Here is a 26,844-nt window from a genome sequence, read left to right as displayed (position 1 = left end):
GCTCCTCAATTGAAGTCGTTGATTAGCAAAATTGCACGTCATTATTTAGAGCCCTGAACAGCTGAGCGACAATACGGTGCAATGAAATTGCACCAAACAGGGAAGAACTTTATTCTCGCATCTGCCCATTTATCAGTCAAATATTTCACATATCTCAAAGAACTAAAGACTCTTATGAACCATGTTACCTGCTGATGCAGTGCAGAGAGCAGATTGTCCAGTTGAGTCTCCAGCACCCTGCTTCCCATGTTCACAGAAGCATCAAGAACATGGCAAAGACTCTATACATAAAAGGGGGATGAAAGACGACAACAAAAAATGTACTTCTTTGAAATAGGTCAATTATCAACATCATTATAGTTCTACAATTGTTATGTTACAATTGTTATCAAAGATTTAACCAAATATAATTATAATTGGGGATGGGATCCCAAGTGCACTCCTGCACCGGTGCGCCAGCTCATCAGCGAGACCGTGACGCTCCACCACTGCGCTGCCACGAATAACACCACCTACCACACAGCAGACCAACAAGAAGGCAACAGGCCTTCTGGCGAATGCGGTATTTCTAATGCTACCTGAGCGAGGACGTGGCAAGGTCGGTCTCCCCTAGCCTCCGCCTGCGCACCCACTTTCAGCAGCAGCCACAACAAGCAAGCAAGGATGCGCTGCGGTGCTCTGGGCCGAAAAACCAAAAAGCAAACGGAAAAGCAAACAGTACACGTGTTACATGGGTGCCTTTCCAATGTTTTTAAAGGGACAGTGTGTAAAAATTGGTTGATTTTTTTTTTCAATGTTAATTATTTCAAAAAGCCACGATTAATTTCAATAACTTATGAAAGAATTATGTTCTATCACCTTGTCTTATTTTTTTTTACTGTAATGCAGGTGAAGTAATTACTAATTATATTACATTGGATGCACATCGCCAACAGGAGGCCGCCATATTTCGCCACCATCTTTCTGCTAAGGATACCTGAAGAAAACCAATTTAGCAAACGTAGTTTCTCAACATTATGACTTGAGCATCTGCAGCAAATGCCACGCATGCACTTGAGAGAATACAGTGCTTGAAGTCATTTGGGATGACGCTTTACTGGCACCTCTGCTGAAGAAAGTGGTGGCAGGCTTGCGAAGCGTGGTCTCTCTGAGGAATCGTAGGATGCGTACTTCAAAATGCACGCTAAGAGTTTAGGTAGTTACGTTCTATTAGTCCGCCGCTAGATGGCACTAAATCCAACAATTAATCGGTCTGTTGATGATTAAGTCTATGAATTACATTAAAGTTCCTTTTGACACTTTTTTGTGGAAAAAAAAAAAATTAAAAGCGCCAAATCTTCGACTCCTGCACAGTCACAAGATAGAAAGACGCGCTTTGGAATCGAAACACGATCCTGTTTGATTTCACGTGAATAGGTGCTCGGTAATATCAACCCAAATGGATCCGTACCAAATAAAGGTATCCATCCGTACCCATCCCTTATTACAATTTAAAGAAAGATGTTGATTCTTAGCATTCATGAGCCTTGCTTTGAAATCTTTAGAGCCCAAATTACTGGTGTTGCAACTCAGGGGCACCTTGCTAATGATGTAGTGCTCGTTGTTTTTCTTATACAAGGACAGAATGGCAGGGATGAGTTTGGGGATGTGTTCCTCCAGTTTATCGCTAGCCATCAGATGGCACATTGAGCCCACTGCCTCAGCTACTGTCAGCCTCAACTGAAAGAAAGACAAAAGGGAGGACAGGACACACACACATATATACATACACACACACACACACACACACACACACACACACACACACACACACACAAATGTGTCTTCAAACAAAAGGTGATGACAGCAGTGACATTCTTAGATCAAATAAAACAACTTTCATAAGATGAACCTTTTATTTAATTAAATAAGGTACCGGTAATTGTCTATAAAACAGCCCTCTGTATCACAGAAAAGAACAAGCATACTAAGCATACTACTGGGAGTGGTAAATGGATACCTCCCAAATGTTGCTCATCACAACTGCGCAGAAATGCCAATATTTTCCTCCAGTTCTTCTTTAGTGTGTCGCTAATATTATAAGCTCCACCACACAAATAAGTGTTGAATATTGAAAAGGAATAATGGTTTGCTGCTGTTTGGTTGCCCCCACACATTTTATCTCAACAATCTGAACTTCAAACTCCCTCCCTACCTCAATCGAGCCATTTTTTTCTTTAGCCTTTTTCTTAATTAGGATCCACACAGTAAAGTGTTATACGTGATATAATGTACTATAATCTCCACGACAGTATCTTATGTGTACGGATGCGATGTTGTGCAAATTGGATTTTGGGATTGGATACAACTTTATTGTCAAATGGACCATACAACACAAGTGAAATTTCTTCCAATAGCAATAGATATTTTACTCGTACAACATTTAACGCTTTATCAAGTATTTTGGGAACCGATAAAATTTTAAATTTAATTTCACTTTGTGAAAACAAATGCCAAGCTGGAGCAGGCTTGTCGCAGCTTCTCACCTTAGAGTAAAGCCTGAGTGCACATAACTGTACAGGTGGACCAACCTCCAGTAGCAAAGTTGTGTGCTCTTACCTTCGATTCTCTGCTCTGTAACCAGTTATTGAAAAGGATGTCAAACGCAGCACAGATTTCACTTGAGAATGTGTCCTGCCTGACTGTGGGATCTGGTGCCTTGTCGAGATTGGCAAGGTACTCCAAGATACTGTCACTGAAATGGCGCAGAGCTGAAGAAAAGCCACAAACAGAGGAACAGAATCATATCATTCATTTTAAAGATTCAACTTTTGTTGTTGTCAAAAATAACACTGAAATTCTAGAACTCCTCCTGTGTTATTGATGGAGGTGAATATTTACAGCAGCAATCCACCTACAGAATGCAGTTAAATACTATCAAAAACTTGAAAATCAATGTCGGTTCCTACCGGAGGAGAGGACCCACTTCATGTTGTCCTGTTTGGTCAGGCTCAACATAGGCAACATGGTGCCAAGAATAGCGTTTAGGAAAGGCACCATGCCATAAACTAGAGAAAAGCGGAGAGTATGGTGTTAATAAAAACAGATTATATATACCCATTAGTGGGTATTGAATATTTGTTTTTTTTAGGGTGTGTATATATATATATATATATATATATATATATATATATATATATATATATACACACCCTAAAAAAAACAAATATTCAATACCCACTAATATACATTCAATGTCACTTTCCCATGAAAAAATGTGTATAAATAACTTAATACATAAATGAATGAATGAATAAATGTATTTAAATAATTGAACAAATTTAAGGGGAAAATTTGCAAACATGGTTTTGTTTCAACAAGCCAAAGTAAATGTGGTTTGGTTTGCTATCCATCTATCACCACTGTTACCCTGAACAAAAAACTAAGTTATGTTACTGATAACTTAATTTTAAAATTAAGTACCGGGAAGTGACTTTAATGAGTACCGGTATGTAGTTTTAAAATCAATTTACTTAACTTTAAAACCCACCCGTTTTAAAACGGTGGGCAACTCTGGTCTTCGAGATCCGCTGTCCTGCATGTTTTAGATGTTTCCCTCCTCCAACACACCTGATTCAAATCATCAGCTATTCAGCAAGCTGTACAGCAGCTGGATAGCAATTATAGATGATGTGATGACTGATTCCTTGATTTGAAAAGGAATGAAGTTAACTTGGTTTGAAAAGAAACTAGGTAGGTTACTATACTTGGTTACTTGCTTTTAAAATGCAAGTAGGTTATTTGATTTTAAAACTAAGGTAGTTTTCTGCTTACTTGATTTGAATAGTAACTCGGTTACTTTGCTTGAATTCATTCAATGCCAGCAGTTTTTCTCAAATTGGGAGAGCTGGTGCCAGACATTTTTGGCCATTGTGAAAAGATTTTTGAAGGCCCACAGATAATTGAGTTCTCAAGCTATAGAAGCATTGAACTTACCAAAATAAAGCTTTAAACCCCCTTATTTCATCAAGAAAAAAAAAGGCTCATGTTGGCTCACACATGTATAAAATGTGCATCCACTACTGCTAAGAAAAGTAATAACCGCAACTACTCCTGGAAAGCTCCTAGCGTGTAACAGCAAAACTAGACCATATGGGGCAAAATGAATGGTACTTTAGTGCCAAAAACTCCCTCCCACATTCCAAAAACATGCATGGCAAGTTGATTGTACACTCTAAATTGTTCCTAGGTGTGAGTGTGGGTGCAGATGGTTGTTCTTCTCTATGTGCCCCGCGATTGTCTGGCAACCGGCTCAGGGTGTACCCCCACCTACTGCCCGAAGACGGCTGGGATAGGCACCAGCACGCCCCCACGACCCGATTTAGGATAAAGTGGTTTGTAAAATGGATGGATGGATATATCAGCTTTTTTTTTTAATTGCCAAATGTGCAGTCTACTTCAGAATGAATGTGCAAGTTTTCCTACCATTGGAAACAGACAGGTTGGCCAACGTCTGGACCACAAAAAAGTGAGGCAAGACTCCAGGTTGAAACTTGCTCAGTATCTCCTCCATTATCTCATTGATATGTTTGTTGCCAACAGCTACAAGAATGTTACTGGCTGCCTGCTGCCAGTCAGGGACAACTTCCTTTGTGAAACAGAAACAAACTCAATAGATGATCGAGTTCCCCAAAAACAAAACAAACCTAATGTGACATTGGTCACCTTTGAACGTGTCATCTCATCTGAGGCCAAGGAAATGATGCTCTTGATCCTGGTGTAAGGTATTGCGTCTATCCTGCTGCCAACAATCAGCTCAATGGTTTGAAGAATCACAACTCTGTGACTCACCACCAACTGGAGTAAGAGGATAGGAGGCAGAAAACACAGCAAGACAAAGTTGATATTAAACACAGTTGTTTGTCAAAAATGTTATTAAAATTTCAACACAAACTAGGTTACGTATCCATGGTAGAAGATTTGCATTTCAATTGTAGCCATGTACTGAACAATGGTTACTCATTGAAATGAGTGTGTGTTGTTCAGGCTGTTTCACAACAAATTGTATGCTAGCCTGTTGTACACTTTTTTACTGCCGGTATTTCCAAATCATCGCATTCTGGTGACTCAAATAGGGATTCCAGTGGCTTTCAGCCTCTCTCCCACGGCATCATGCACAGACACTTTTTTTTCCCCCCTGGGGGGCACGGACTGGTGAAATTTAAGAACGGAAGCACTTGAAAAGGATGAGGAAGGACAGGGTCGAAGGGTGATTATTTTATGAATAAGAACGGGGGGACGATGACGGAAGGGCGCACAGATCACGGATGGAGGACGGACCGGCAAAGTAGGGTAAAGCGCCCATCGCTGCTATTTATACAAGAGAACTAACTTCCTTTGCATCACTTTTGTGGCGGCATCACCAGAGCGACCAGGAGGAGGAAGCCGTTGTGCAAGGTATGTTGTCAAAAACAAGGCAATACAGCAAACCTGTTGAATCATTTGGACAAGTAACACCCAAGTGATAAAGTGGAAAGCATGGAAATGAGATCAGTTTGCATAGTCTGCTCACGTAAACATTATCAGTTCAGCCGTTAATAATCAGCCGGCAGCCACTGGACAAAAAGCAGCAATCAAATGCGTCATCTTTTGATCATGCACATTTACAAGTAGCAATGGATGGAGGATCAGAACTTAAAAAGTATTGTTATCGTTTTGAGGCATGACCATTGTTATTCTTAAGGAGCCAATCTTTAGTAGTTCACCGAGTTATTTTACTGTTGTTGTTGTACTGTTGATTTAATTATTTTTATTTCTCTGTACCAATGCATTAAAACTGTTAATTTAACAGCAAAGAAAGAAATGATTTTTATGGCCTCTGCCCAAAATTAGGACGATATCAGTCATATGACCTTGCACGCAGGTGTTGCAGGAAACCCAGTCCAACCAACCAAATTCCTTTCCAATAAGTTTGGCATCGACAGCTACTGCCAACCAATGACAATCGTGCAAAGGGTGGGGATGGTGGGAGGGACAGAGACAGGCAGAGCAAGAGACAGCGTGATAGAGTGCGAGAGATAGAAAGAAGGCACACAAAGCTGCAGCAAGAGAGCAATGGAGGACATACTGTATGTGGCACCAGGACGACCGGAGTGGTGCTGTTTGGGGCTAATGGAAGTGTATGGACTTATTGACAGCTGTTGAACAAAGAAAGCAATTGTTTTAGCAAAAGCCCTGCCCACCTGAGTGACTGGCGATGTTTGAAAATTTTTTTAATGTATTTTTATTAAGGGTGTGGAAAATAATCCATATAAATCGATACATCGATGCGCATGTGCGCGATGCGAGTGCATCGGCTCATTCACTGGGTACGACGCGATTCACGGGTGAAATCGAGATTCATCACGATGCATTGGTGGGTATCAGTAAAATCCGATTCAGGCGCCGTTTTATTCATGTTAAACGTCACCTATCTGCCCTTTCCTAGGTGCAATGAATGCACCATCATTGTTTTGCGTTTTGTGTTGAATACGGACGGTAGCCGTGCGTCACATACAGTCCAGTACACAAGTAGCGAAACACTATGGAAGTTCGTGCAAGCAGCAGCGAGGAAACTACTGTATTTAATGCTTCCGCAACATTCAGAGCTTATTTTTGGAAATACTACGGCTTCGAAAAGAAACACGGAAAGATTGATAAAAGCTCCGTAATTTGCAAAGAATGTCGCACTACGAAGCCATACAACGGCAGCACCACAAATATACAGACCACTTAAAACGATGGCACCACATCACCGACAAGTTTCCCGCCCCCCTCCCCGTTCAGTTCCTCGTTGGACACCGGAGAAACTCTTGGCAAACCAGGTCAGGATCAGAAAAAAAATCGCCTCTTATTTTGGGGGTCCCCTTGCAGCTCACTGTGACCGCGCAAGGAAAAACTATATATGGATGACTCTTTTGGACATTTCATTTTGACACTCAATGAGAGTGGTCTGTGTACACTACATTACACACAGCAGCTTTGAGGCTGTGACTGCCACATTGTTTCAATTGTATTTTTTTCTGTCCTATGGAGATGGACATTTCATATAAGACACTCAGTGAGTAGTCTATTTGTGTTTACACTACAGCAACAGCTGTGAGTCTCAGGTACCAAATTGTTTACATTTTCTTTGCACAAAACCCAATTGTGAAAGGGCTTAAATAAGTTGTTTTACACGTTCTACTGTTTATAAGGAATAAAGTGGTCTACTTTTTGCAATACCATACTGAATTCCATCTTTTTTTAAACTTTTTTTCTTTGCGTATTTGCATCATGTTTAATTGCACAATATCACAACAAATTGCACTGTATCGTGTCGGATCGCATTGATTTGAACTAAATGTGTATCGCGTCGTATCACATTGTGAAGACGGTGAAACGTATCGCATCGTGTCGCCAGAAAATTCCATGTATCGTTTAAGTATCGCATCGCTGGTAGTGCATCGAGATGTGTATCGAATCGTCCTCAGTGCTGAGATTCACATCCCTAATTTTTATACAATTGTTTTCATGTCGGCGGAATAGAATTTAAAAGATGTAAACAGGGGTGTCCCAACTCCGGTCTTAAAGGGCTCCCATCCTGCATCCGAATCATTATCAGGCTCCTCCGTGTTTGCGAATGAGCTGATCATTTGAAAAAGGTGTGGTCGGAGGAGGAAGCCATCGAAAGTATGTTGGATAGGGACCCACATGGACCGGAGTTGGACATCGCTAATGTAAACATTAACTGTTATACGTAATGTTTATCAGCATTTTTTTGGAAGAACTTTTTGAGTTTCAATTTGAAGTTTTTCAATACGTTCTCGCAACCGTAATAGATATAACGGTCCATGTTGATTGAACGGTGATCGAGTATTGTTTTTTTTCCCAAACTCAGCTGATCGACAATAAAACCACTGATCACATAAAGCATAAAACGTATAATTTGCTTCTCAAATGTATCTTTCCAATAAAATGCTAATTTAATAGACATTGTGATGTATTTTAAATTAAAACAATTGGATTTGTTTTTGTTTTTACGCACACGCATCTTCTAAATCAAAAGCGATTTTACAATTCAAATGATTTTCCGTTATGTCAATATGAGACAGTGGCCAGGTTTACATGTAACCCTGTATTCCGAGAAGAATCCAAAAGAACAAACGGAATGAAAAGGCTCCAGACAAACACCTCATTCGGAAAAGGCTGAATCCATTTTGAATTTCATTACGCCAATCTGAACAAGCCACATGTAAATAGTTCAATTGGAATAGCTGTGTCCGGTCTATGCATGCTCTGTTGATGTAACTGAGTTTTGATGTCGTAGAATATTCAATTTAAAAAGGAGTAACATGCCAGAGCTCTTCTGTGATGTGTAAACTTGATTTAAGGTACTTGTAAATTGTTTTTAATTAAAATATTTCATTAATAAAAATGCTAAAATAAAATACTCATCACTACTGTGATAAACTGACAAGTTTACTCCATCTTGACAAATTGTGATGTTCACATCTACCTCCGTATGTCAAACAGCTGTAACACGAGTGATCTGATTAACATAGTGGAGCATGTAACGTAACAGATTATTTCACACGTATACAGGTTTCCTTTGGAATTAATTCAATGGGAATGGGACAAGATAAGATAAGATAAGATAAGATAAGATAAGATAAGATAAGATAAGATAAGATAAGATAAGATAAGATAAGATAACATTTATTAGTCTCGCAATGGAGAAATTCTCAATTCACAGCAGCAAAGTTATGAAAGGGAAAGAAGTAGATAAGTCTCCATGTGAACCCAGCTTGTGTTTTTTAAATAATTTCCTAATGCCGGAAATTACAGTGCAGTGAGGTATTACCTTTGGGTGTTTTAGCAGGTAATCCTGACACATAGCAAGCACTCGGTCAGGCTGCTCATTTGCTAAAGTCAGCATCGACTTCCTGACCTGAGTCTGGACTTCAAAGTCTTTATCATTGGCAGCATCGAGCAGAGCCAGGGTCACCTCTGGAGTAAAACGCAACACGACAGTCACAAATCACAAGGTTATCAGAATATTTGTTGTAGATTAAAACATGCAACATAAATGGTGAGATGTGCAAAACACAGAACTGCAGCTGCTGACTGTAGTCTGAAAAAAATAACTAGTCTCTACATAACCATGTTGCGAGTATGTTATGAGAAAAACTAATGAATCAGCTTTAGATACACTATAAGAAAGAACTCACGTTCCACATCTGTCTCGGCCATGGTGGACAGAGGGCTTGTTTCCTGGGCTCAATGACCCTGAAACGTGCAAGCATTGCAACATACATTACGACTTTTGCATAATCATCATTACTTGACACCCGCCACCACGCCCCAACATTATGTACGACGAATAAAGACGTTTGTTATTGCATTTATTGAATTCTCTTGGGCCACATTGCAGTGGGTGGAGTATCTTAAGTAGAAGAACTGGACATTAAAACATACTTTAAAATAATAGCACCATATGAAGCGACTTCGCACCAACATATCAAAACCAGACAGAACCTACAAAATCCCAAAGCGTTCCTTTCCACAAGTCATGTCAAAACCTTCCACTACTACGTCGTCTCCTAATTTACTATTAGCTTTAGCTGCTGCTACGGAAGAGTCACAAACGTCCTCAACACAACAGACTAGCGAAAGGCGGGGTCTCGTTAATAGCCTTACTTACCACGGTTTCTGAAGTTGACCGCTGAACAAATAACTAGGCTTTGCCACGGTTCGCTCTTCTCAAAGTGTGACAGCGAGCATTTTACCTGTGCGCTGACTGCAAGCGTAAACACGCCTGATCATGTGGTCATGTGCTTCTGGTCAGCAGGAACCAATTTGTTGTGTCACGTCATACCCACCATCCCAGTGCTACTTCTTCTATAATGTTATGGCTTCAAACACCCAAGGGCCGCATACTGCCATCTACCGTTGGAGAGGAGTACTGTACTTCGGTTGCCAATCTGGTACAGTACATTCATTCATTCATTCATCTTCCGAGCCGCTTGATCCTCACTAGGGTCGCGGGGGGTGCTGGAGCCTATCCCAGCTGTCTTCGGGCAGTAGGCGGGGGACACCCTGAATCGGTTGCCGGCCAATCGCAGGGCACACAGAAACGAACAACCATTCGCACTCACACTCACACTTAGGGACAATTTAGAGTGTTCAATCAGCCTGCCACGCATGTTTTTGGAATGTGGGAGGAAACCGGAGCACCCGGAGAAAACCCACGCAGGCCCGGGGAGAACATGCAAACTCCACACAGGGAGACCGGAGCTGGAATCGAACCCGGTACCTCTGCACTGTGAAGCCGACGTGCTAACCACTGGGCTACCGGGCCGCCTTGGTACAGTACAGTATTTCAAATTTTATTTTGCCTGTCGTTTCTTCCCAAGGGTATTTTCCGATTGACTACTTAATTGGATGAGTATGTATGGAACGTATGTAAATATATAACAGAAGCGATCAATATTTTTTTCAGTGGTCTCAATATCATTATTATTATCATTATTAGTAGTAGTGGTAGTGGTAGTACAGTAGAACAGTAGTAATAATTACAGTTGTTGTAGTAGTAGTAATAGTAGTAGTAGTAGAAGTAGTCTTCGTCGTCATAGCAGTAGTATCATTGTCCATCATTCATCAATATTCAGTGGCGAGTCATCGTTTTGTACCTAGGCCTTAGTTGGTTGACCCTGCCTCTTAGTATGACAATTCAGCAAACCATAAGTACTTTAACAATACTCAGCAGCACTCATCAATACTATGTAAACTATAACTATCTTACAACACTGAATTAAATCTTTACATGTGGCAACACTGACGACGCAGCTTGTATAACAGGGTGTACAATGACCTTCCTTTTTAACTCAACACTTACCCATGAATGTCTAAACCGCTGGCAACAAAAGTGAATACACCCATAAGTGAAAATGTCCAAACTGGTCACAGCTATGTATTTTCCCTCCCCAGTGGCATCTACCTAATTAGTCTTAAAAGTCTCAGGTGTGAATGGGGATGAGTTGTGTTGAAGTGTTTTTGCCCAAAGTTATAGAAGAAGATTGCACAACAATAAAAACCCCTTCAAAACATACTGTTAATATTTTTACTGGATATAGCTCAGACAGTGGTTAACAAAACATATCGGTACATATTTACAACCAGACACAGCTTATATGACTTGTGAGCATGATCAACTTTTTGTCAAAGTAAAAATGCTGCATCAGAGTTTATTCAATAAGCAGACTCAAACGGGAGTATAAACTATGAGCTTCTTTAAAATATATTAGTTCATGTTTTTTGCCTTAGGTCCTGTATATACATTACGGTATTTTCATAGCAGTGGTAAACGTTGAATGGCCTGTGCTAGTTGGTTATAGCTCAAAATGAAAATCAGGATAGCAGCCTCAGCAAAGTATTTCTAAAAAGTTAATATCCATCCATCCATTCTTTGAAATGCCAATCCATCCATTTTCAACAGTGCTTGTCCGATCCATCCATCCATTCTTAGAAATGCCGATCCATCCATTTTCAACAGTGCTTGTCCGATTAGCAAGCTCCTATCCGGGCGAATGTTGAGTGAGCCTACTCTGTACTGGTCTACCCACGACTCATTGCCGGCGAATCGCAGAGCGCATTCATAATACACAAGCAACCATTCACACCAATGGGTCATTTAGAAACTGCAACGAAGGTAACGTTTTTTATGGACTATAGGAAGCAATGGAAGTACATGGAGACATTCACGCAATATTAGGGAGACCATACATACTCAACAAAGGTTAGCCTGAGCTAAGATTCTAACCAGGAACCTGTTGATCGTGACGCAGCCGGCGAATAACTACCGGTACTCCGCCAAGCTGCACAGACAAGTATTTTTGATGTTAAACAGCTGCACTTGACCCTGTTCGGAATTAACAAACCTTTGTTTGTTTTTAACATTCAAAATATATGCATGCCAATTTGAGAACATTGTCATTTCAAGAATAAATTACAAACACCTTTACCCTGTAAAAGACCGATCTCAAGATTACCCGAGCATGAATGCATGACAGTTTAGGTTAAACTCAACTGAGCCAACAAACTAACAACAACATGACATAAAATCTCACTTGTCACTTTATCCTGTCTTCTTGAAGTTCCTACCAACTGGGAGGTTTTCATAATGAGAAGATGTGATGTCAGGAGATGCTCAACTTGCTTCTTGTCCTCTTAATGTTCATACACCAGCAGCACAGAGGAATCAGACAAATAATCACTTATTTGTTTATACTGTACTGTTGACAATTCAAATTTCCGCTTCGAATTATCTTCTCTTCAAAAAGATTAGATTTGAGGTTGTCTCTTTGGTTCTCTTTTTTTAGATGTTGGCCTCATGCATCTGCCGCAGGCACATTTCTGTCTGGCTGAGTTTTCCTGTGGGGGGGTAGGGGGGTTGGGAAAAAATGGATCACAGATTATTCTTAAATTAATTATTCTTCACAACGACAAAAAAGGTCACTCCAAAAGAACACCTGAAAGTTTGGGGAGGTTGTCACAGATTAAATGTGAAATAAAATAATTGAGAACATCAAAGTAACAGACAAATTGAGAGCTACAAGCAAAACCAATACATTGTGTTTATTTATTTAGTTTTTTCAATTTCTTATTTTCCTCATAGAATATACCCCGGTAGAGTTACTGTGACTGAGTGTGACTGCACATACTCATGTTTAGTCAGAGAGGCTTTGTCACAGGTGACCTCTGTGAGTGCACCGCCTTCCTTTGAGGGAAGTGTCTGAACTTCCATTTGTCGTCTGTCGCCTCTTGGAGTGGACATGCCGTTCATCTTGACTTCCCTAGAGCAGCATGCATAAAATAAATGGGATTAGCATCATGCTAACCTCCTTGTAAATCCAATTCACACGGAGCCCCTAAACTGGGGACTCAGAATTTTTTTTTGTAAATGGACATTTTTTTTTTCAAGTGTGCGTTTTTGTACTTCCAAGTCAGCTTGGCTAATGTAGGCTCTCATGCGCAGCTGATTGAGAGACGACACTACTTCGGGGAAGGACAGATTTATGGAGCAGGACTTGAAAACTATATTTAAGATCAAGATCAACAGATTTAATATATTTGGGAAAAAAAAGTTTAACGTTTGCGTTATCTCACAGTATTTGTGAGGAAATGCAAAAGTCTATGAGGGAATGCAAAGTTCTTTTCCATAACCCTTTAGGGGCTCCTTAAATTCAAGGTTACCCCCCCCCCCGAACCCCTCCAAAAAATATGAATACAAACATACACACCTACTGTACTCAGTACTGTACTATACTGAGAAGAAAGGAGCGTTAGCGTGGAGCGCCGATGCGGATTTGGAACTGGGAGTCGCGGCTTGGAGTTTGAAGCGGATTACGTGGGACAGGAGAAGTGAATTAATCTCTTTTCGTCAATGGACGCTACAGCTTCGTGTTTGCTTTCAAAACTTAGCTTGTAGCAGACGTGTGCACATTTTCAGCATGACGTCCCTGACCCACTGGTGAAAGGACACTTTGATCCTCTCTCCTCTTTCATCTATAACTGCTTCAGACAACAAAGTGTATGCAGAAAAGTGGTGAAGATTGCTCAACTGTCTGTGTCCTATGTGTTGTGTTGTGTTGTGTTATTTTTGTTATTTTGACTTCAAAATGGCGCCGCGAGAGTGGCTGCATTTCCAGCAGCTCCTGTATTTGTTGTTCTACTTCTTCCTTTCATTACTTTACTGCTGTGAATTGGGAATTTCTCCATTGCGAGACTAATAAAGGTTTTCTTATCTTATCTTACTTACCCATTAGGACCCCCCTCTCCTTCTTCAAACCCTTTGAGGCCTGGAACTTTCTGTCCAAAAAGTTTCACAGCGATGGACATAAGCAGGCCACAGCGGTTTCTGTAGCAGCAAGTGGCATCCACCAGCAAGAAAATCACCAAGAAGATCACCATGACGATGCCCGCCACGCTGCCTTTGGTCATGCCGTTTCGCACTGTGAGAACAAGGAGAATGAAGAAGAGAGTGAAGTAGAAAGAGGACGCTCATTAAGAATGGAGATGTGAAGATTGTCATTGATGTTTGAGGTGATGAGAGGATTACCAGGTTTCTCTGCAATGGTGAAGTTGAATTTTACAGGGAGCGAGGAACCATTAGCATTGATTGCTGCGACTTCCAGTTGATAGTCAGCGCCAAAGTTCAGGTCGATGAGGGTAATGGAGTCAGTGTTGGACGACAGCTGCTTCTTTTTCCATTCAGCCCGATCTTTATCCTGGACAAAATACAGACAGATAGTGTTGAGGCACCAAGTATGGGGCATAAAATGAGTAAAGATAATTTGCATTTATAAATATTTCAATGACGAAGAGTGTTTTGACGTCCACTTATTGTGTAACAGTCCTTTGCCAACTACCTCACATGAACATGGATGCTATCACACGGCAAAGGCGTGCAGGTGGATGTTGAGCCTGACCTCACGATATCGGAGATTGTAGTGCAGGAGAGGAGTGCCGCCATGATCGGTTTGCTTGAGGGGGATGAAGAAGGAGTTGCCCACTACTTTCATCTCATCACATGACAAAACTGGGCTGTCTGGTTCACCTGGGTAGCAATAGAGAAAGAAAATGCTGAACTTAACACCTCCTTGTAATTGTGTAGACTCAGATACATAGAACCACCAGTGTGTGTGTCTTACCTCCTGTCGATGGAGGATAGGAGATTGGATGGTGTCATTATGATGACGACGATGGAAACATTATACAAGAAAGAAAAACAGATGAATCACAAAGTGTGTATCAACAGATTGCGATAAATAATTTTTTTATGATCGCACACATGCTTTAATGCACATGAATAGGAATATTTTGACCATAACATTGACATATGTATTTACAAATACATTATGAGATGACGCTGGAATTGCAAAGACCAAAAACACAGGCATAGGTCCGTGATCATACCATTGCAGGTTCAAGAGCCGCAAACCAAAATACAAACATTACTGTGATGTTCTTGGACGTCGGTCTCAGTGTCCTCAGTGGCACATCACTGTTGTGCTGCGCCTTCGTCCTTATCTTTCCCTTGCATGCATGCTGTACAGTGTTTGTAATCTTATTCCTGAATACAAATTACTATGTGAATTCACGTGCATGGATTTTGCCCTGTGGTCCAAGGTTAGCGCGTCAACCTCACAGTGCAGAGATACCAGGTTCAATTCAAGCTCCGGCCTCCCTGTGTGGAGTTTGCATGTTCTCCCCGGGCCTGCGTGGGTTTTCTCCGGGCACTCCAGTTTCCTCCCACGTTCCAAAAATATGCATGGCAGGCTGGTTGAACACTCTAATTTGTCCCTAGGTGTGAGTGTGTGAGTGTGAGTGTGACTCTGAGTGTAAGCGTGAGAGTGGATGATTGTTCGTCTCTGTGTGCCCTGCGATTGGCTGGCAACCAGTTCAGGTGTCCCTCACCTACTGCCGGAAGATAGCTGGGATCGGCTCCAGCAACCCCCGAGGATAAATGGATTGGAAAATGGACGGATGTTGATGACTACTGTACAATGTATTTCACAGCACAGGTGAAAACTGTAATTGCTTAAAATCTTAGATATTTACCTTAAAAATATGTAACAAAACAACACCCCCCAATTCTAAAAATGTTTATCAACACACTATTTTGTTCATTACAGGCATTGCGTAGTAAGTGGTATGGAATTTGGATTTATTGTGCCGCTGCCTTCATATGGTGTTAATGTGTGATACTCACGTATTCCTAGGGTTCGGACAGAGTTTGCATTTGAGAATTGGCCGCGTCCCGCTGCATTCAAGGCAGCCAAACGCACAGTGTATAATGTGTAGGGCATGAGGGAGGTCACTGCCAGGGTATCTACGAGCACAAACGTAAAAGTGCACGTCGAGGATTACAGCTGATTTTAACCTTGTAAACGGACAAATTACCTGAGGCTGGGACGGTGACTTCTTGCCATTTCTCGGCTGCATTTTGTCTCCATTGCAGGATGAAGTTTGTAATTGGTGTTCCCCCACTGATGGGTGGTGTTTTGAGGGAGAAAAAGACTGAGGCAGGTCCAGGTGAGACTGACAGGTAGGGAGGTGGACCAGGCTGGGCTGTGGGTCAAGAGAACACCGTGGTCAAATGAGGTACTTACACTGATAGTTGTAACTGATGTGTTCAAAATTAGGGCCTGATCGAGGACACTATATAGATATTCATGACCAGTTTTAATGTCATGGGTATACTGTATTTATATAAATTGATGTATGTTTCTTCTTTTGGATGACATGAGACCACTGCTCTGGGACTGTGTATAGTGAGATCTGCTTTTAATGTTTTTTTTTCTTTTCTCTTATTTTTTGGGTATATGTAGCTGTTTAATGTATTACAGGTATTTACCACTGCAAAATGAAAGCAGAATGATGCGATTGTTGAAATAATGCAAAATTTAGCTTTTTTTTTTTTTTAAACAAATGTATGGCTTAATTTGTCGTTTAGGTCACTCAGTGAGGTGTCCGGTGAGTGCAGAATTACACCGCAGAGTCATTAGACTTACTGTGAATTGCAACGTCTCTTGATGCATTGCCGATGCTTCCAACAGCCATGCAGGAATAGAGGCCACCATCAGATGGCACAACTGAATCAATCATCAAAATGCCGCCCTCAACACGGATACGACCAGAAGGTGAGTCCTAGCCAGGCCAAACACAAAAGATGTACAGTACTGTGAAACACATGCTGGGCTAAACATAGATTGATGAAACCAACTGTAATGGTGGTCTTTAGTTTTGTTTTTTTATATCGATTTATGTCCCAGAAATGTCTCAGTGGGGAGCTAAGGGTGACACAACACATTAGTAAAGGATAGCCTGGCATGCGTCAATCATTCTTTTACATTCCATCCACATTGAGGGTTACGTGAACTAAAATTCACACTCAATGTTTCTATTCATTCAAATCATTTCTAAAAAGCACAACAACACAAAACTCTCTTAATTCTTCACAATTCTAAATGTTTTGTTTGTTTTTTTTTAGCTTGTATTATGTCTGTGTGGTACAGTATACAGTATGTGTGCATTTTTATTTCATGAAACCATGACTGTGGATTGGTAAAATAAACAATTACTTCTCTGCCATGTCGGTTTACTTGCTGTGATGTGAAAGCATGGTTTTAATGCTACAGTAACTGTAAGAATTGAATGCTCTTTACTTGACACAGATCATTTACAGAATTACTTTCTAAATATGTATTTAATATAAAAAAAATGACGTAACAAACGGGTCGAGGAACACTGCATCTGTGTAAAATTGGCAGATATTAAAATTCGGTATGGGGGTGGCCACAGACTGACAAGGGGTGTCTTTTGCCACCCCTAGCCACCCTGTAGCTCTGCCTCTGCGTACCACTCTTACCAGGGTTTGTCCATTGCGCTTATTGATCCAGTGCAGGTCTGGCTGAGGAAGTCCGGAGACATTACAGGCCACTGCCACGCTCTCGCCCACACTGACATTCTGCTGCTCTACAGACAAAGACACCTCCGGGGTCTCTGAAATGAAACAACTCCATTATCACCGCAACAGCCACGTTTGAATGCAAATGTTATTTTGATACTGTACTTTGCATTCCATAGGTAGTCAGAAAAGAAGAAAACCAACCAAAGACGTGAAGCATCACGGTAGCACTGCTTTCGGCAATCTTGTTGGTTGCGGTGCAGATGTACTCCCCGTAGTCGTCCCTGACAACGGACCTAATGGTCAACTGGCTGCGGTCAGAGTTGAACTTGTGATGCCTGGGGTCGTATAATGCTGGCCTGTGAGACAGAAGTTTAAAGTGATTGAAGTAAGTCGCCATTATAATGCAATGCACCTATCGTAGTCCCACTATCTCGTGAATTTTCATGGGTCCATGGGTCGATCGTCAGGATAATATTAGTATCATATACACGAAAAACAATGATTATACACTGCTACAGATCCAAACATCAGAAACACACCAAGAGCGCACTCGACATATTCACTAACCAAAAACATGCAGTATTTCGGTACAGATGCCTTTACTAATAAAATAATTCAACGTTCACATTCCACAAGCTATCAAGTTGACATTATTAGTAATTGTGGTTTGCTGCAATGTTGACCTGCACTAAAACCTTTGGTTACTTTATGAAGGTGAAATAAACGTATTGTGGAGAGTAGTTTGACGTAACCGTAACCCATCACCACAATGCAAATAATATTGATGATATTAAAACTAAACACATTCTACATCACTGTTGAAAGATGAGAATGAATTTTAAGGCAAAGGTGAGCAAATTTTGTTTGATTTAATTACTTCCCCCCGCCCCCCGCCTTCCCTAAATTGCTGTTTGTGTCTCGGAATAGAATGGATGCATCTTAATTGGTTAACTCAAGTCTTACATGCTCCAGGTGATATTTGGTTTCGGCTGGCCGTCGACCAAACACAGCAAGGAAACGTTGGTATCTGGTCCAGCGATGACTTTCTTCACCTCTTCTTTCAGATGGACAGTGGGAGGAGCTATATTCAGAACACTCTTGTTATTGTCAATGTTTCAGAACACAGACTGGACTTGATTTTGTCAATTCAACCATCCCAATGATTGTCTGCTTTCCGGAAATTTGTACATTCAGCACATCATGCTTGATTTCATACTGTAAATGATGATGCAAAGAAGACACACCATTGACCACAACAGATATGGGAAGCTTATTAAAGACGGGCCTCCCTCTGATTTGGGCCTGGCACACGTACATCCCAGCATCCTGTCGCTTCACTTTCTCAATGAGGAGCGTGTTATCAGGCAGCTGCTGCACATTTTTTCCTAATAAAGACAAAGACAAAAAGATCAGAAAATCACATCCCAAAATCCATTTCAAATCCAAAATCACATTTGCCAAATGATTATATGGCGATGAACTCCCTGAGCATACACTGACCACGAGACGGCATCTCCTTGCTGTACGTCCAGCGGACTTCCACCGCCGGCTGGCCAGACACCCGACAAGGCACCACTCCATCTGTACCCTCCAAAAACTCATGGTAGGTGGGGGTGTTTTCAAATGATGGACCCTCTGACAACAAATCCAAGATGCTTGTTTTGTGTGTGGTAAATTCTTAGACCAGACAACTATGATCTTAGCAGCACTACAAAAGATCCACTGGCCACAGCAGCATCTGCACAACCCAATGACTTGACCAATTTTTAATAGTCATTTTGATTGACGCCGTCAGAGAGGTATTTGTTAACTCTGCCATGGATGTTATGTGAACTACTAAACCACAACGGCATTGTAATTTTGTTTTTAAAAAATTGGGCAGTTAATGGAATTATGAGGGGCAGTATGACACACTGCTCTCAGTAAGATTCAATCTCAAATTAAAATACATTCTAATAAAGGTATTGTGCATATAAATACTTCTCTGACTTGATCATTTAAAACTGACAGAATCACTGATAGGCCTACCAGCTGATTCAGTTTTGCAGGTGTTGTGGCCAGTTAGTCTGCCAAAGGTGTATGATGCTCTTACATACCATAAACATAAATCTGTGTCTGAACATCATCCCTGTGGCCGTTGTCAAAATCACACAGGCAGGTGTACCTTCCTGCATCCTCCATAGAGGCACTCTTGATGACCAGTTTCGAAGAGGACTCATCCACTGTTGATATCAACTCTTCATCGATGTCCTCGCTATTCCTTTGCCATGTTATATGTCCTTCTCCTCCAGCTAAGACAGGATAGCTTATGCATCAAATGGAATTTAAAACCGATATGTGCCACAGGCGCGATGTATCCAAACACAACAGAGCATACATAAAGACATAAGCGAATTTGCAACCGACAGTACCAGAATTTAGGTTGGGGGGGTGTGTGTGGGGGGGGGGGGGGGTAGAAAAGAAAAACTAAGTATTGGATGCACAAAATAAATGTTTCAGAAAAAAATGTACACAGTACAGAATGCAATATAAAATATAAGTCAGCCATATTGAAATTACAGATGGAAAACTGACCTTTACAGAAAAGTAAAAGCTCCTCTCCAACTTGAATATCTTGCTTGCTGGTGATGATGTCCATTTTGGCATCTGACAAAGAGAGGAAAGAAACATGTGCCATCAAACACTTGTCACTATTTAGTGCACATTACACAACCTCTACATGTTTATCACCTAAAATTACTGTTCTGGTAGTATCCCGAAACTTTAGATAAAAGATAAAAACAACACACCAATGAATCTCTCAGAGAATCTAACACACTTGAGGTGACGTTTTGTGTTTGCAGTTAATTACTCCACACAATATCAAAGAGAAGACCTTACCCGTGCTATGCACAACCAGAAGCAACAAAAACAAGGCGATTTTCATGTTGAAAATTGTCACTTTGGCCACGGTCACACTGAAAAATCTGTCAGGTTAGCTGGTGAAGGTGGATTTTCGAGCCTCAAATATGATACCTACTTTCAGGGTTCTTGCTATGGGGAGGGTCTGTATCTTGGGTTATATAGGGGCGCAGGAGGGGAAAGGAAGCAAAAAGTGGGCGGAGAGGAAGCACATGTCTCTCATCTCTTCTTGTCATTCATGAGCGCAAATGGCTGTGAAACAAATGCTTCGTCCATTTCACCACAGTCTTGTTATTATTCATATGTCAAAGTAATAAATACACGCAAATCTCTGCTCTGAAATTACAAAAACATGCAACACTCTAAATTGTCCCTAGACGGATGGTTGTTTGTCTCTGTGTGCCCTGTGATTGGCTGGCAACCGGTTCAAGGTGTCCCCTGCCTACTGCCTGAGGACAGGTGGGATAGGCTCCAGTACGCCCGCGACCCTTGTGAGGATAAACAGATTATAAAATGGATAGATGGATTACATCTCTACAAATCTGCCTAGCCGTTACCACCTCATCAGGGCTCTTGCTGTTTAGCCTTGGACAAATGTTACGTTTCACATTCTGTCTCTCTGTCCATGATGTGCTTTGTCATGAAATATTTCATCCTCGTTTGGACTGTGTGTATGAGGAGTGCCATTCCTTATGTGGTTAAATGATGCTTGTTGGGCACTGGATTTTAAAAAAAAGGGCTTGGTAAAAAAAAAAAGTATTTCTGTAACACCCAAATATTACACTATGAACTAGGCCAGTGGTCCTCAACTAGAAATGCTGGAGGTCCACTTTTTTTTTTTTTTTTTTTTTATTAAGACCAAGGTCTGGTCCCATGCATGGCGGTCATAAGGAGCAGGGCTATATGCCCATTTAGTATGGGCATATATAAAATAACAATTATTCACTCTGCCAGTACACAGCAAATAATGAGAGGTATTTTGTTGAGGCACAGGAACTCTTTTATTTTGTTAAGTTGTGCCTGCTAAGAAGATACATCAAAATATCAATTTCCTTTAACAAAAGAAATCAACCCCAATTTGCATTTTGTATTGCATCACAAAGCTGGCCAGACAAATCAGCAGCAAGGACTTCAGTTCGTCTGGTCGATGTGGAATCCGACAGTGGAATTTGCTTTATTTTGGCTCTCATTTGGTCCTTTTCTTTGCCTTCAAAGATTGTGCCCATAACTTCAGTCATGCATTCTTTTATAATTTCTGCATCAAAGAATGGTTTCTTGTGCTTACCCAAAACCCAGGCCACTTTCAGTGAGCACTCTGTTGCTTTTTGTTGGTGTGTCATACATGTCACAATCTTCCTGCTTGAGTCTTGATATGACCTTTTCAGTTTCTTTATTTCGTTTGTTCTTAGCTCTGAATTAGGCTCAGGTTCAAAAGAGCTTTGCTCTGTCACATAGTGGCGTTTAATATTTTGACTCTTGACCAGAGCTACCGTCTTTAGGCATATTAGACACCGTGGCTTGGTGCTCGACAGAGGTAGAATGAAAGCATAGTTGTCAGTCCATTCTTCATTGAAACGCCGATTTTCACTGTCCACCTTTCTCTTTGAAGCAATTTTAGAGGACGCCATTGTGACGTTTATTTGCGTGTTCTGCTGTTAAACAGCTCTCAAAGAACGCTCTCAAAAACTGCACACAATCGAAACCTTCGTCTTAGTTGTGTGTGCGGCTCTCCTGGACTGAAGCTGTGAGCACACGGTGGCGTTGCGCATGCGTCTGTTTCCGGCCACAATGAACTATTTTGAATGCGTGTTTATTGGGATAGACGCGTGCTGACGCTTATGTATGGGCACACCTTAAATTCAGAGGAGTCAATCAGCGCCTCGTATATGCTGACGCTTATGTATGGACACACCTTCAGTTCAGAGGAGCCAATCAGCGCATCGTTATCGCCGACATGCCCTGCTCAACCAGGGTCTCCAGTCAGTCAAACATACACACAAAGTCGCGCTGCCGCGGTCCTTTGCCTTACATCTGTTAGTGCACGCAAACAATAAAACGGATAATTTTAACAAGCGATTGCGGTAATGCGCAGATTATAGTCCACAAATATAAAATGTATAACTTAAAAATCACTTTATAAATTATTATTTTATACAATTTGCCGAGGGTCCGGATAGAGGAGGCCCGGACAGAGGAGGTCGGCGGTCCGGACTGAGGAGGTCGGCGGTCCGGTCGTGGATCGCGGTCCGCCAGTTGAGGAAGAGGGAACTAGGCTTTCGTCACTGCTCTTTCATCTCACTAAGTACCTGTTCCTGTGGGTCCTATCGCTTTCATTTGCTGCACGCCAGGCTGCCCCACCCGCCTCACATTGAATTCCTGTCCGTAATCTCCACATTCGAGACCAAGCAGCTAATCAAAACATAAATAGTCCAGTGGGGGTACCTATCACGTTGACTATCAGGAGGTGCTATTATGGCTCATTAAATTGGAGTGTGCTCAAAATGAGGGCCATTAACATGGGTGGGCATTCACGAACCACCTCTCTTTAGTTGCGACATTCATACTGTAACTTCCACTGTAAATTTTTGGGCAACAAGTGGGGCACAGGTAAAGAACTAATCATCATTGGACAGCTGAAATACCAAAGAGCAAATTAAACTGAAGCACTTCTCAGATATCCTGCAAATCTCCCCCCCTTGAGGGCTGTGAACAGTAAAAAGTTTGACTTTTGACCAATCTGACTCAACACTTAGCAAGTGATTTGAGAGAAAGATGCTTTTGGCAACATTTCTACCAAGCATGCAGTATTCCATTTGTGTTATGCTTCCTGTAGGCAGTGACTAGGAGGATTATACCGGAATAAAGGCAGTTGGTAAAACAGTGTGCCCTCAGACTTGAGGAAAAATGAAGAAAGACATTTTTTTTTACTTGGGCCTTTTAAAGGGGAACATGGTTCATGAACTCCTTCAGAGAGCAGTTTAGGGCCAGTTTAAAACTCGTTCAGGGCTTTAACAGGAGTTAGAGTGAATGCAAATTTTAGACAACAAAACTGGTGTAAATATAACAAAGTAGTTCAGAAAAAGTCAAATATGATTGTACTAGTGCAGTGGTTCTTAACCTGGGTTCGATCGAACCCCAGGGGTTCGGTGAATCGGTCTCAGGGGTTCGACGGAGCCTCTGCCATGGAGGGTAAGAAACACCCAACTCAACACACCCACTTGGCCATCACTGGCTGCAGATGATCACATGACTTGTCCAATCAGTGCTGTGGGAAATGTTGTTCTTATTTTATTATTTTATTTATTGATTTTTTTCTGTTATTAATAAATGTGTTTTTAATGTGTTGAATTTGTGAATAAATAAATGTATATGTACAGTATATACAGTACATATTTGGTACCTCTAAGAAGGTTAAGAACCACTGTACTAGTGTGATGATCTGAGTTTTGAGGACTTGAATGTTCCAAACAGGCGAGATTCAACCAAAATTAAGTTGTGCCCGTTTTCATGATGAGCGACTGTCTTCCAAAATAGGGACCACGTTATTATTCTGTTGCATGCTAATATGCTAGTCGTTCAAGTGAAGTTGCACAAAGGCTGCTAAAAAAAATAACAATGATTAGATGCCTTATGTTTGTGAGACAAGAAATGCTAAGTTCAAGTTAAAATTCCAATTTTCTTTTTTTTTTTGTATTAAATTGCCCCACAGAAAATGTTTAGACACAATAAAATACAGTTTACAACGATGAACAAAGTGAATTTAAGGAATACAAACAGTTGATTATATAAAAAGGAAACTCATAGGTTTTTCGTTATTTAGTGAAATGCATGAAGAAGTAAATGTTGTTTATCCAAATACGTAGTTATTCTACACAATTTCCAGTTGGACACTCAAATGCTGAAATTCGACACCTGCAGCCCTACATTCAACCTTCCTGTTAGATTGTCACAGATTAACCTGCAAAAAATTAATTGCTCATTGCTCAAAATGTTTCACTTGCTCCTCAAATTAAGTTATCGAGATGCTAAATTGCTCATCAAAGAAAAAAAAGTGATCTCAAGCCTTACTTGGTGATTGATGGAACCATGAGTTATGCTCTTGAGTCCAAAAACTCCTGAGGCAGACTCTTCAGCCATCATTTTGTGAATTCAAGTATATTTGCATTCAACAATCCAAACCACACCAGCGAATAAATTTGTGAATGTCTTTCAAAAAGCCAAAATGAAGATTTTGAAGTGGCCTAGTCAAAGTTCATGCTTGAATATTCTACAGTGTTGCTGAATAACAGAGATTCTGCAAGGGTGGGCCAAAATATCTCCAAAGATGTGACAGCCTGCTGCTGAGGGTGCACACTCAGTTTTTCTATGTGGTTTCAAGCATACATTGATACAAATACACTTATCACTGATGAAATGCTGTGGGCATTCAAGAAGTCCAAATATGGGCGTAGTTTACGAGACGCTTAAATGAAGCTGTTCCGCATGTGTTTCAGGGGTCAGGTGGTTTTATTAAATTACACGTTTTTCGATTATTTATGAGCGGACAATGTGGGACTATATTTGTACAGATTTTACTTTGTATTGAGACTTGATTAGTTATGCTTAAAATGACCAGTCGGCTAAAATAAAAGTCCCGGTAACAAACTAGGGTTGATTTTATTTGTGTCAAAAATTTCTATTCGATGCTACGTTCTATTTTGATACTAAGGTGGTTTGAATTTTTTGGGTAACATATCAAGTATCTTTTTATGAACTCTATAGATATAAATATCCCAATGAAGTCTCCTGTTTCTAGCAAATAATCATTAACTTCTTATGGCTGCAACAGGGCTAGGACAGGTGGCAATAAAGACTGAGAGAGTTGAGAAATGCTCACCAAACATCTTTTTGGAACATCCCACAGGTGAGCAGAATAACTGGGAGCAGGTGGGTGCCATGATTGAATATAATAGGAGCTTCCCTGAGTTGCTCAGTCATTCACGAGCAAAGATGGGGTGAGGTTTCCTATCATTGTGAACAACTGCATGACAAAAAAAAAGGCTCACAGTTTCAGGGCAATGTTCTTTGATGTACAATTGTAAGGAATTTACATATTTCAAGTTCAAGTTCAAGTTCAAGTCAACTTTATTGTCATATGTATGTATGAATACTTTCCTCTCAACCACAGGAGAGAGAGGAGCCGCTGCGGGTGCCCGCACAGGGCGGTGCGGCACCGCCATCAAAAGAACAATATCTATGTTCCACAATATCATCAGAAAGTTCAGAGAATCCGTAGAAATACGAATAATAAGAATAAGAACAAGACAACCTTTATTCGTCTCACAATGGAGAAATTCCCAATTTACAGCAGCAAAAATATGAAACAAAGAAAGTAGAAGAACAAAAAGTATAATAGCTGCTGTAAAGGCAGCAACTCTCGCAGCACCTCTTGAAGTCATAATAACAAGGCCACAAACCAACATTGAATGGTCGTGATTTTTTATTCTTCAGGTGGCACTGCATCAAAAACCAACATCAATGTGTTCAGGATTAACAACACGGGCTCTGGAACAATCAGTACTTTAATAAGAACTCTTTCAGTACGGTGACGAGGTCAGACTCCTGATTGTAATTTTCTCAAAAAGTCCATTTCAGCTTAAGAATTTCCTGAATTGATGGGGAAAAAATAAATAAATAAACACTGTCCGTCATGTTAATTGAATTATTCCTGAGTAATTTTAAGTGCTGCCACATTTTGTATTTTGGATAGTTTGTGATGATGCTTGACCCAATGAATTACTTTGTGTATGTAAGTAGTTTACGGCGGTCTTCCAGTTATGACGGACAATACAGTACGTGAAATCTACTGTGTATCCACTGTAGTAAATACATTTATGCAGTATAATGTATCTACACATTTTCAGCTCTTTGTTTATCGCTGCACCGGAAAATAATATATACAAACAGTGCCACGTTATGCAGCAACACAGAAAAACAATGAGAGCACAGTGAAGGAAGACATGATGGCGAGACAGTAGGAAGTGAAAGGAGAGGCACACACGGACGCTTGGGACTGCACAAGACACACCTCTCATGCTCCTCTCACTAAAATTTGTGCGTGTGTGTGTGTGTGTGCATTTAATAAGAATTGATGTTGAAGGTTTTAGGCCTAAAATATACGATTTATCTTGATTAGCACTTATCGGGGTTTTCTTTCCATAGAGACGGTCACATGTGCTCAGCATGAAAACTGGCCCGTCTTCATTTCCATGTCGGTGCAAGTCTAGTTTAACGCGTGTGGGGAATTTTGTAGAACATGGTATGCTTCTCTGGGCATTCCGGCAGGCCATTATATGCTCCTGAAAATTAGGCAACAGAGAGTAGACGAGACTTTATACCAGCTAAAAGCAGGTCTAAGTTGTGGTGCAGATTGTCATGAAAATTGTATATTTAACAGTGTTAATTTGTATTTTCGGCGGCCCGGTAGTCCAGTG

General features: G+C 40.9%; 2 protein-coding genes across 6 annotated transcripts in view; both read right to left on the bottom strand.

The window, feature by feature from the left end:
* mroh1 (maestro heat-like repeat family member 1) overlaps positions 1-9,887 on the bottom strand; it is a 38,364-nt gene extending 28,477 nt beyond the window's left edge. For 2 of the 4 annotated variants that reach the window (XM_052064587.1, XM_052064589.1), the window contains exons 1-9: positions 9,701-9,885; positions 9,228-9,292; positions 8,861-9,006; positions 4,705-4,836; positions 4,465-4,627; positions 2,949-3,047; positions 2,599-2,750; positions 1,579-1,719; positions 189-281 (exon numbers count right to left, since the gene is read on the bottom strand). In XM_052064587.1, the coding sequence (XP_051920547.1) occupies positions 189-281; positions 1,579-1,719; positions 2,599-2,750; positions 2,949-3,047; positions 4,465-4,627; positions 4,705-4,836; positions 8,861-9,006; positions 9,228-9,249 (948 nt within the window). In that variant the 5' untranslated portion in view covers positions 9,250-9,292; positions 9,701-9,885. Of the gene's footprint in view, positions 1-188; positions 282-1,578; positions 1,720-2,598; positions 2,751-2,948; positions 3,048-4,464; positions 4,628-4,704; positions 4,837-8,860; positions 9,007-9,227; positions 9,293-9,700 lie in introns of all 4 variants that reach the window. The other 2 variants (XR_007962302.1, XM_052064588.1) reach the window with 2 other exon arrangements.
* Positions 9,888-11,105: 1,218 nt separating this feature from the next.
* On the bottom strand, positions 11,106-20,521 carry ncam3 (neural cell adhesion molecule 3). 2 transcript variants are annotated; one of them, XM_052064702.1, is made up of 16 exons: positions 20,351-20,521; positions 20,045-20,116; positions 19,567-19,761; positions 18,971-19,105; positions 18,715-18,855; positions 18,434-18,551; positions 17,672-17,826; positions 17,429-17,562; positions 16,572-16,707; positions 15,961-16,128; positions 15,769-15,889; positions 14,487-14,616; positions 14,117-14,285; positions 13,817-14,009; positions 12,720-12,851; positions 11,106-12,429 (listed from the first exon to the last, which is right to left on the bottom strand). In XM_052064702.1, exons 1-16 carry the CDS (start codon positions 20,394-20,396, stop codon positions 12,387-12,389), a joined length of 2,088 nt encoding a protein of 695 aa, XP_051920662.1. In that variant the 5' UTR covers positions 20,397-20,521; the 3' UTR covers positions 11,106-12,386. The 2 variants fall into 2 exon arrangements, with proteins under 2 accessions (XP_051920662.1, XP_051920663.1); XM_052064703.1 differs by lacking the exons at positions 20,045-20,116; positions 20,351-20,521 and having other exon boundaries at positions 19,635-19,758.
* Between the last annotated feature and the right edge of the window lie 6,323 nt (positions 20,522-26,844).

The sequence above is a fragment of the Hippocampus zosterae genome, chromosome 5, assembly GCF_025434085.1.
Source record: "Hippocampus zosterae strain Florida chromosome 5, ASM2543408v3, whole genome shotgun sequence".
In the NCBI taxonomy this organism is placed as follows: domain Eukaryota; kingdom Metazoa; phylum Chordata; class Actinopteri; order Syngnathiformes; family Syngnathidae; genus Hippocampus; species Hippocampus zosterae.
Note: the sequence above shows the minus strand (reverse complement) of the source record. Positions and strands in the feature narration are given on the sequence as shown.

Bases quoted from the DNA above. Each gene is read 5' to 3' on its own strand.
- ncam3 (XM_052064702.1), bottom strand. From the start codon at position 20,396: ATGAAAATCGCCTTGTTTTTGTTGCTTCTGGTTGTGCATAGCACGG. The intron at 19,106-19,566 runs GTATGTAAGAGC...ATTTGTTGTCAG, and splicing joins GACACAGATTTATGTTTATG to AGGGTCCATCATTTGAAAAC. The intron at 14,617-15,768 runs TGAGTATCACAC...CTATTGCTACCC, and splicing joins GTCCGAACCCTAGGAATACG to AGGTGAACCAGACAGCCCAG.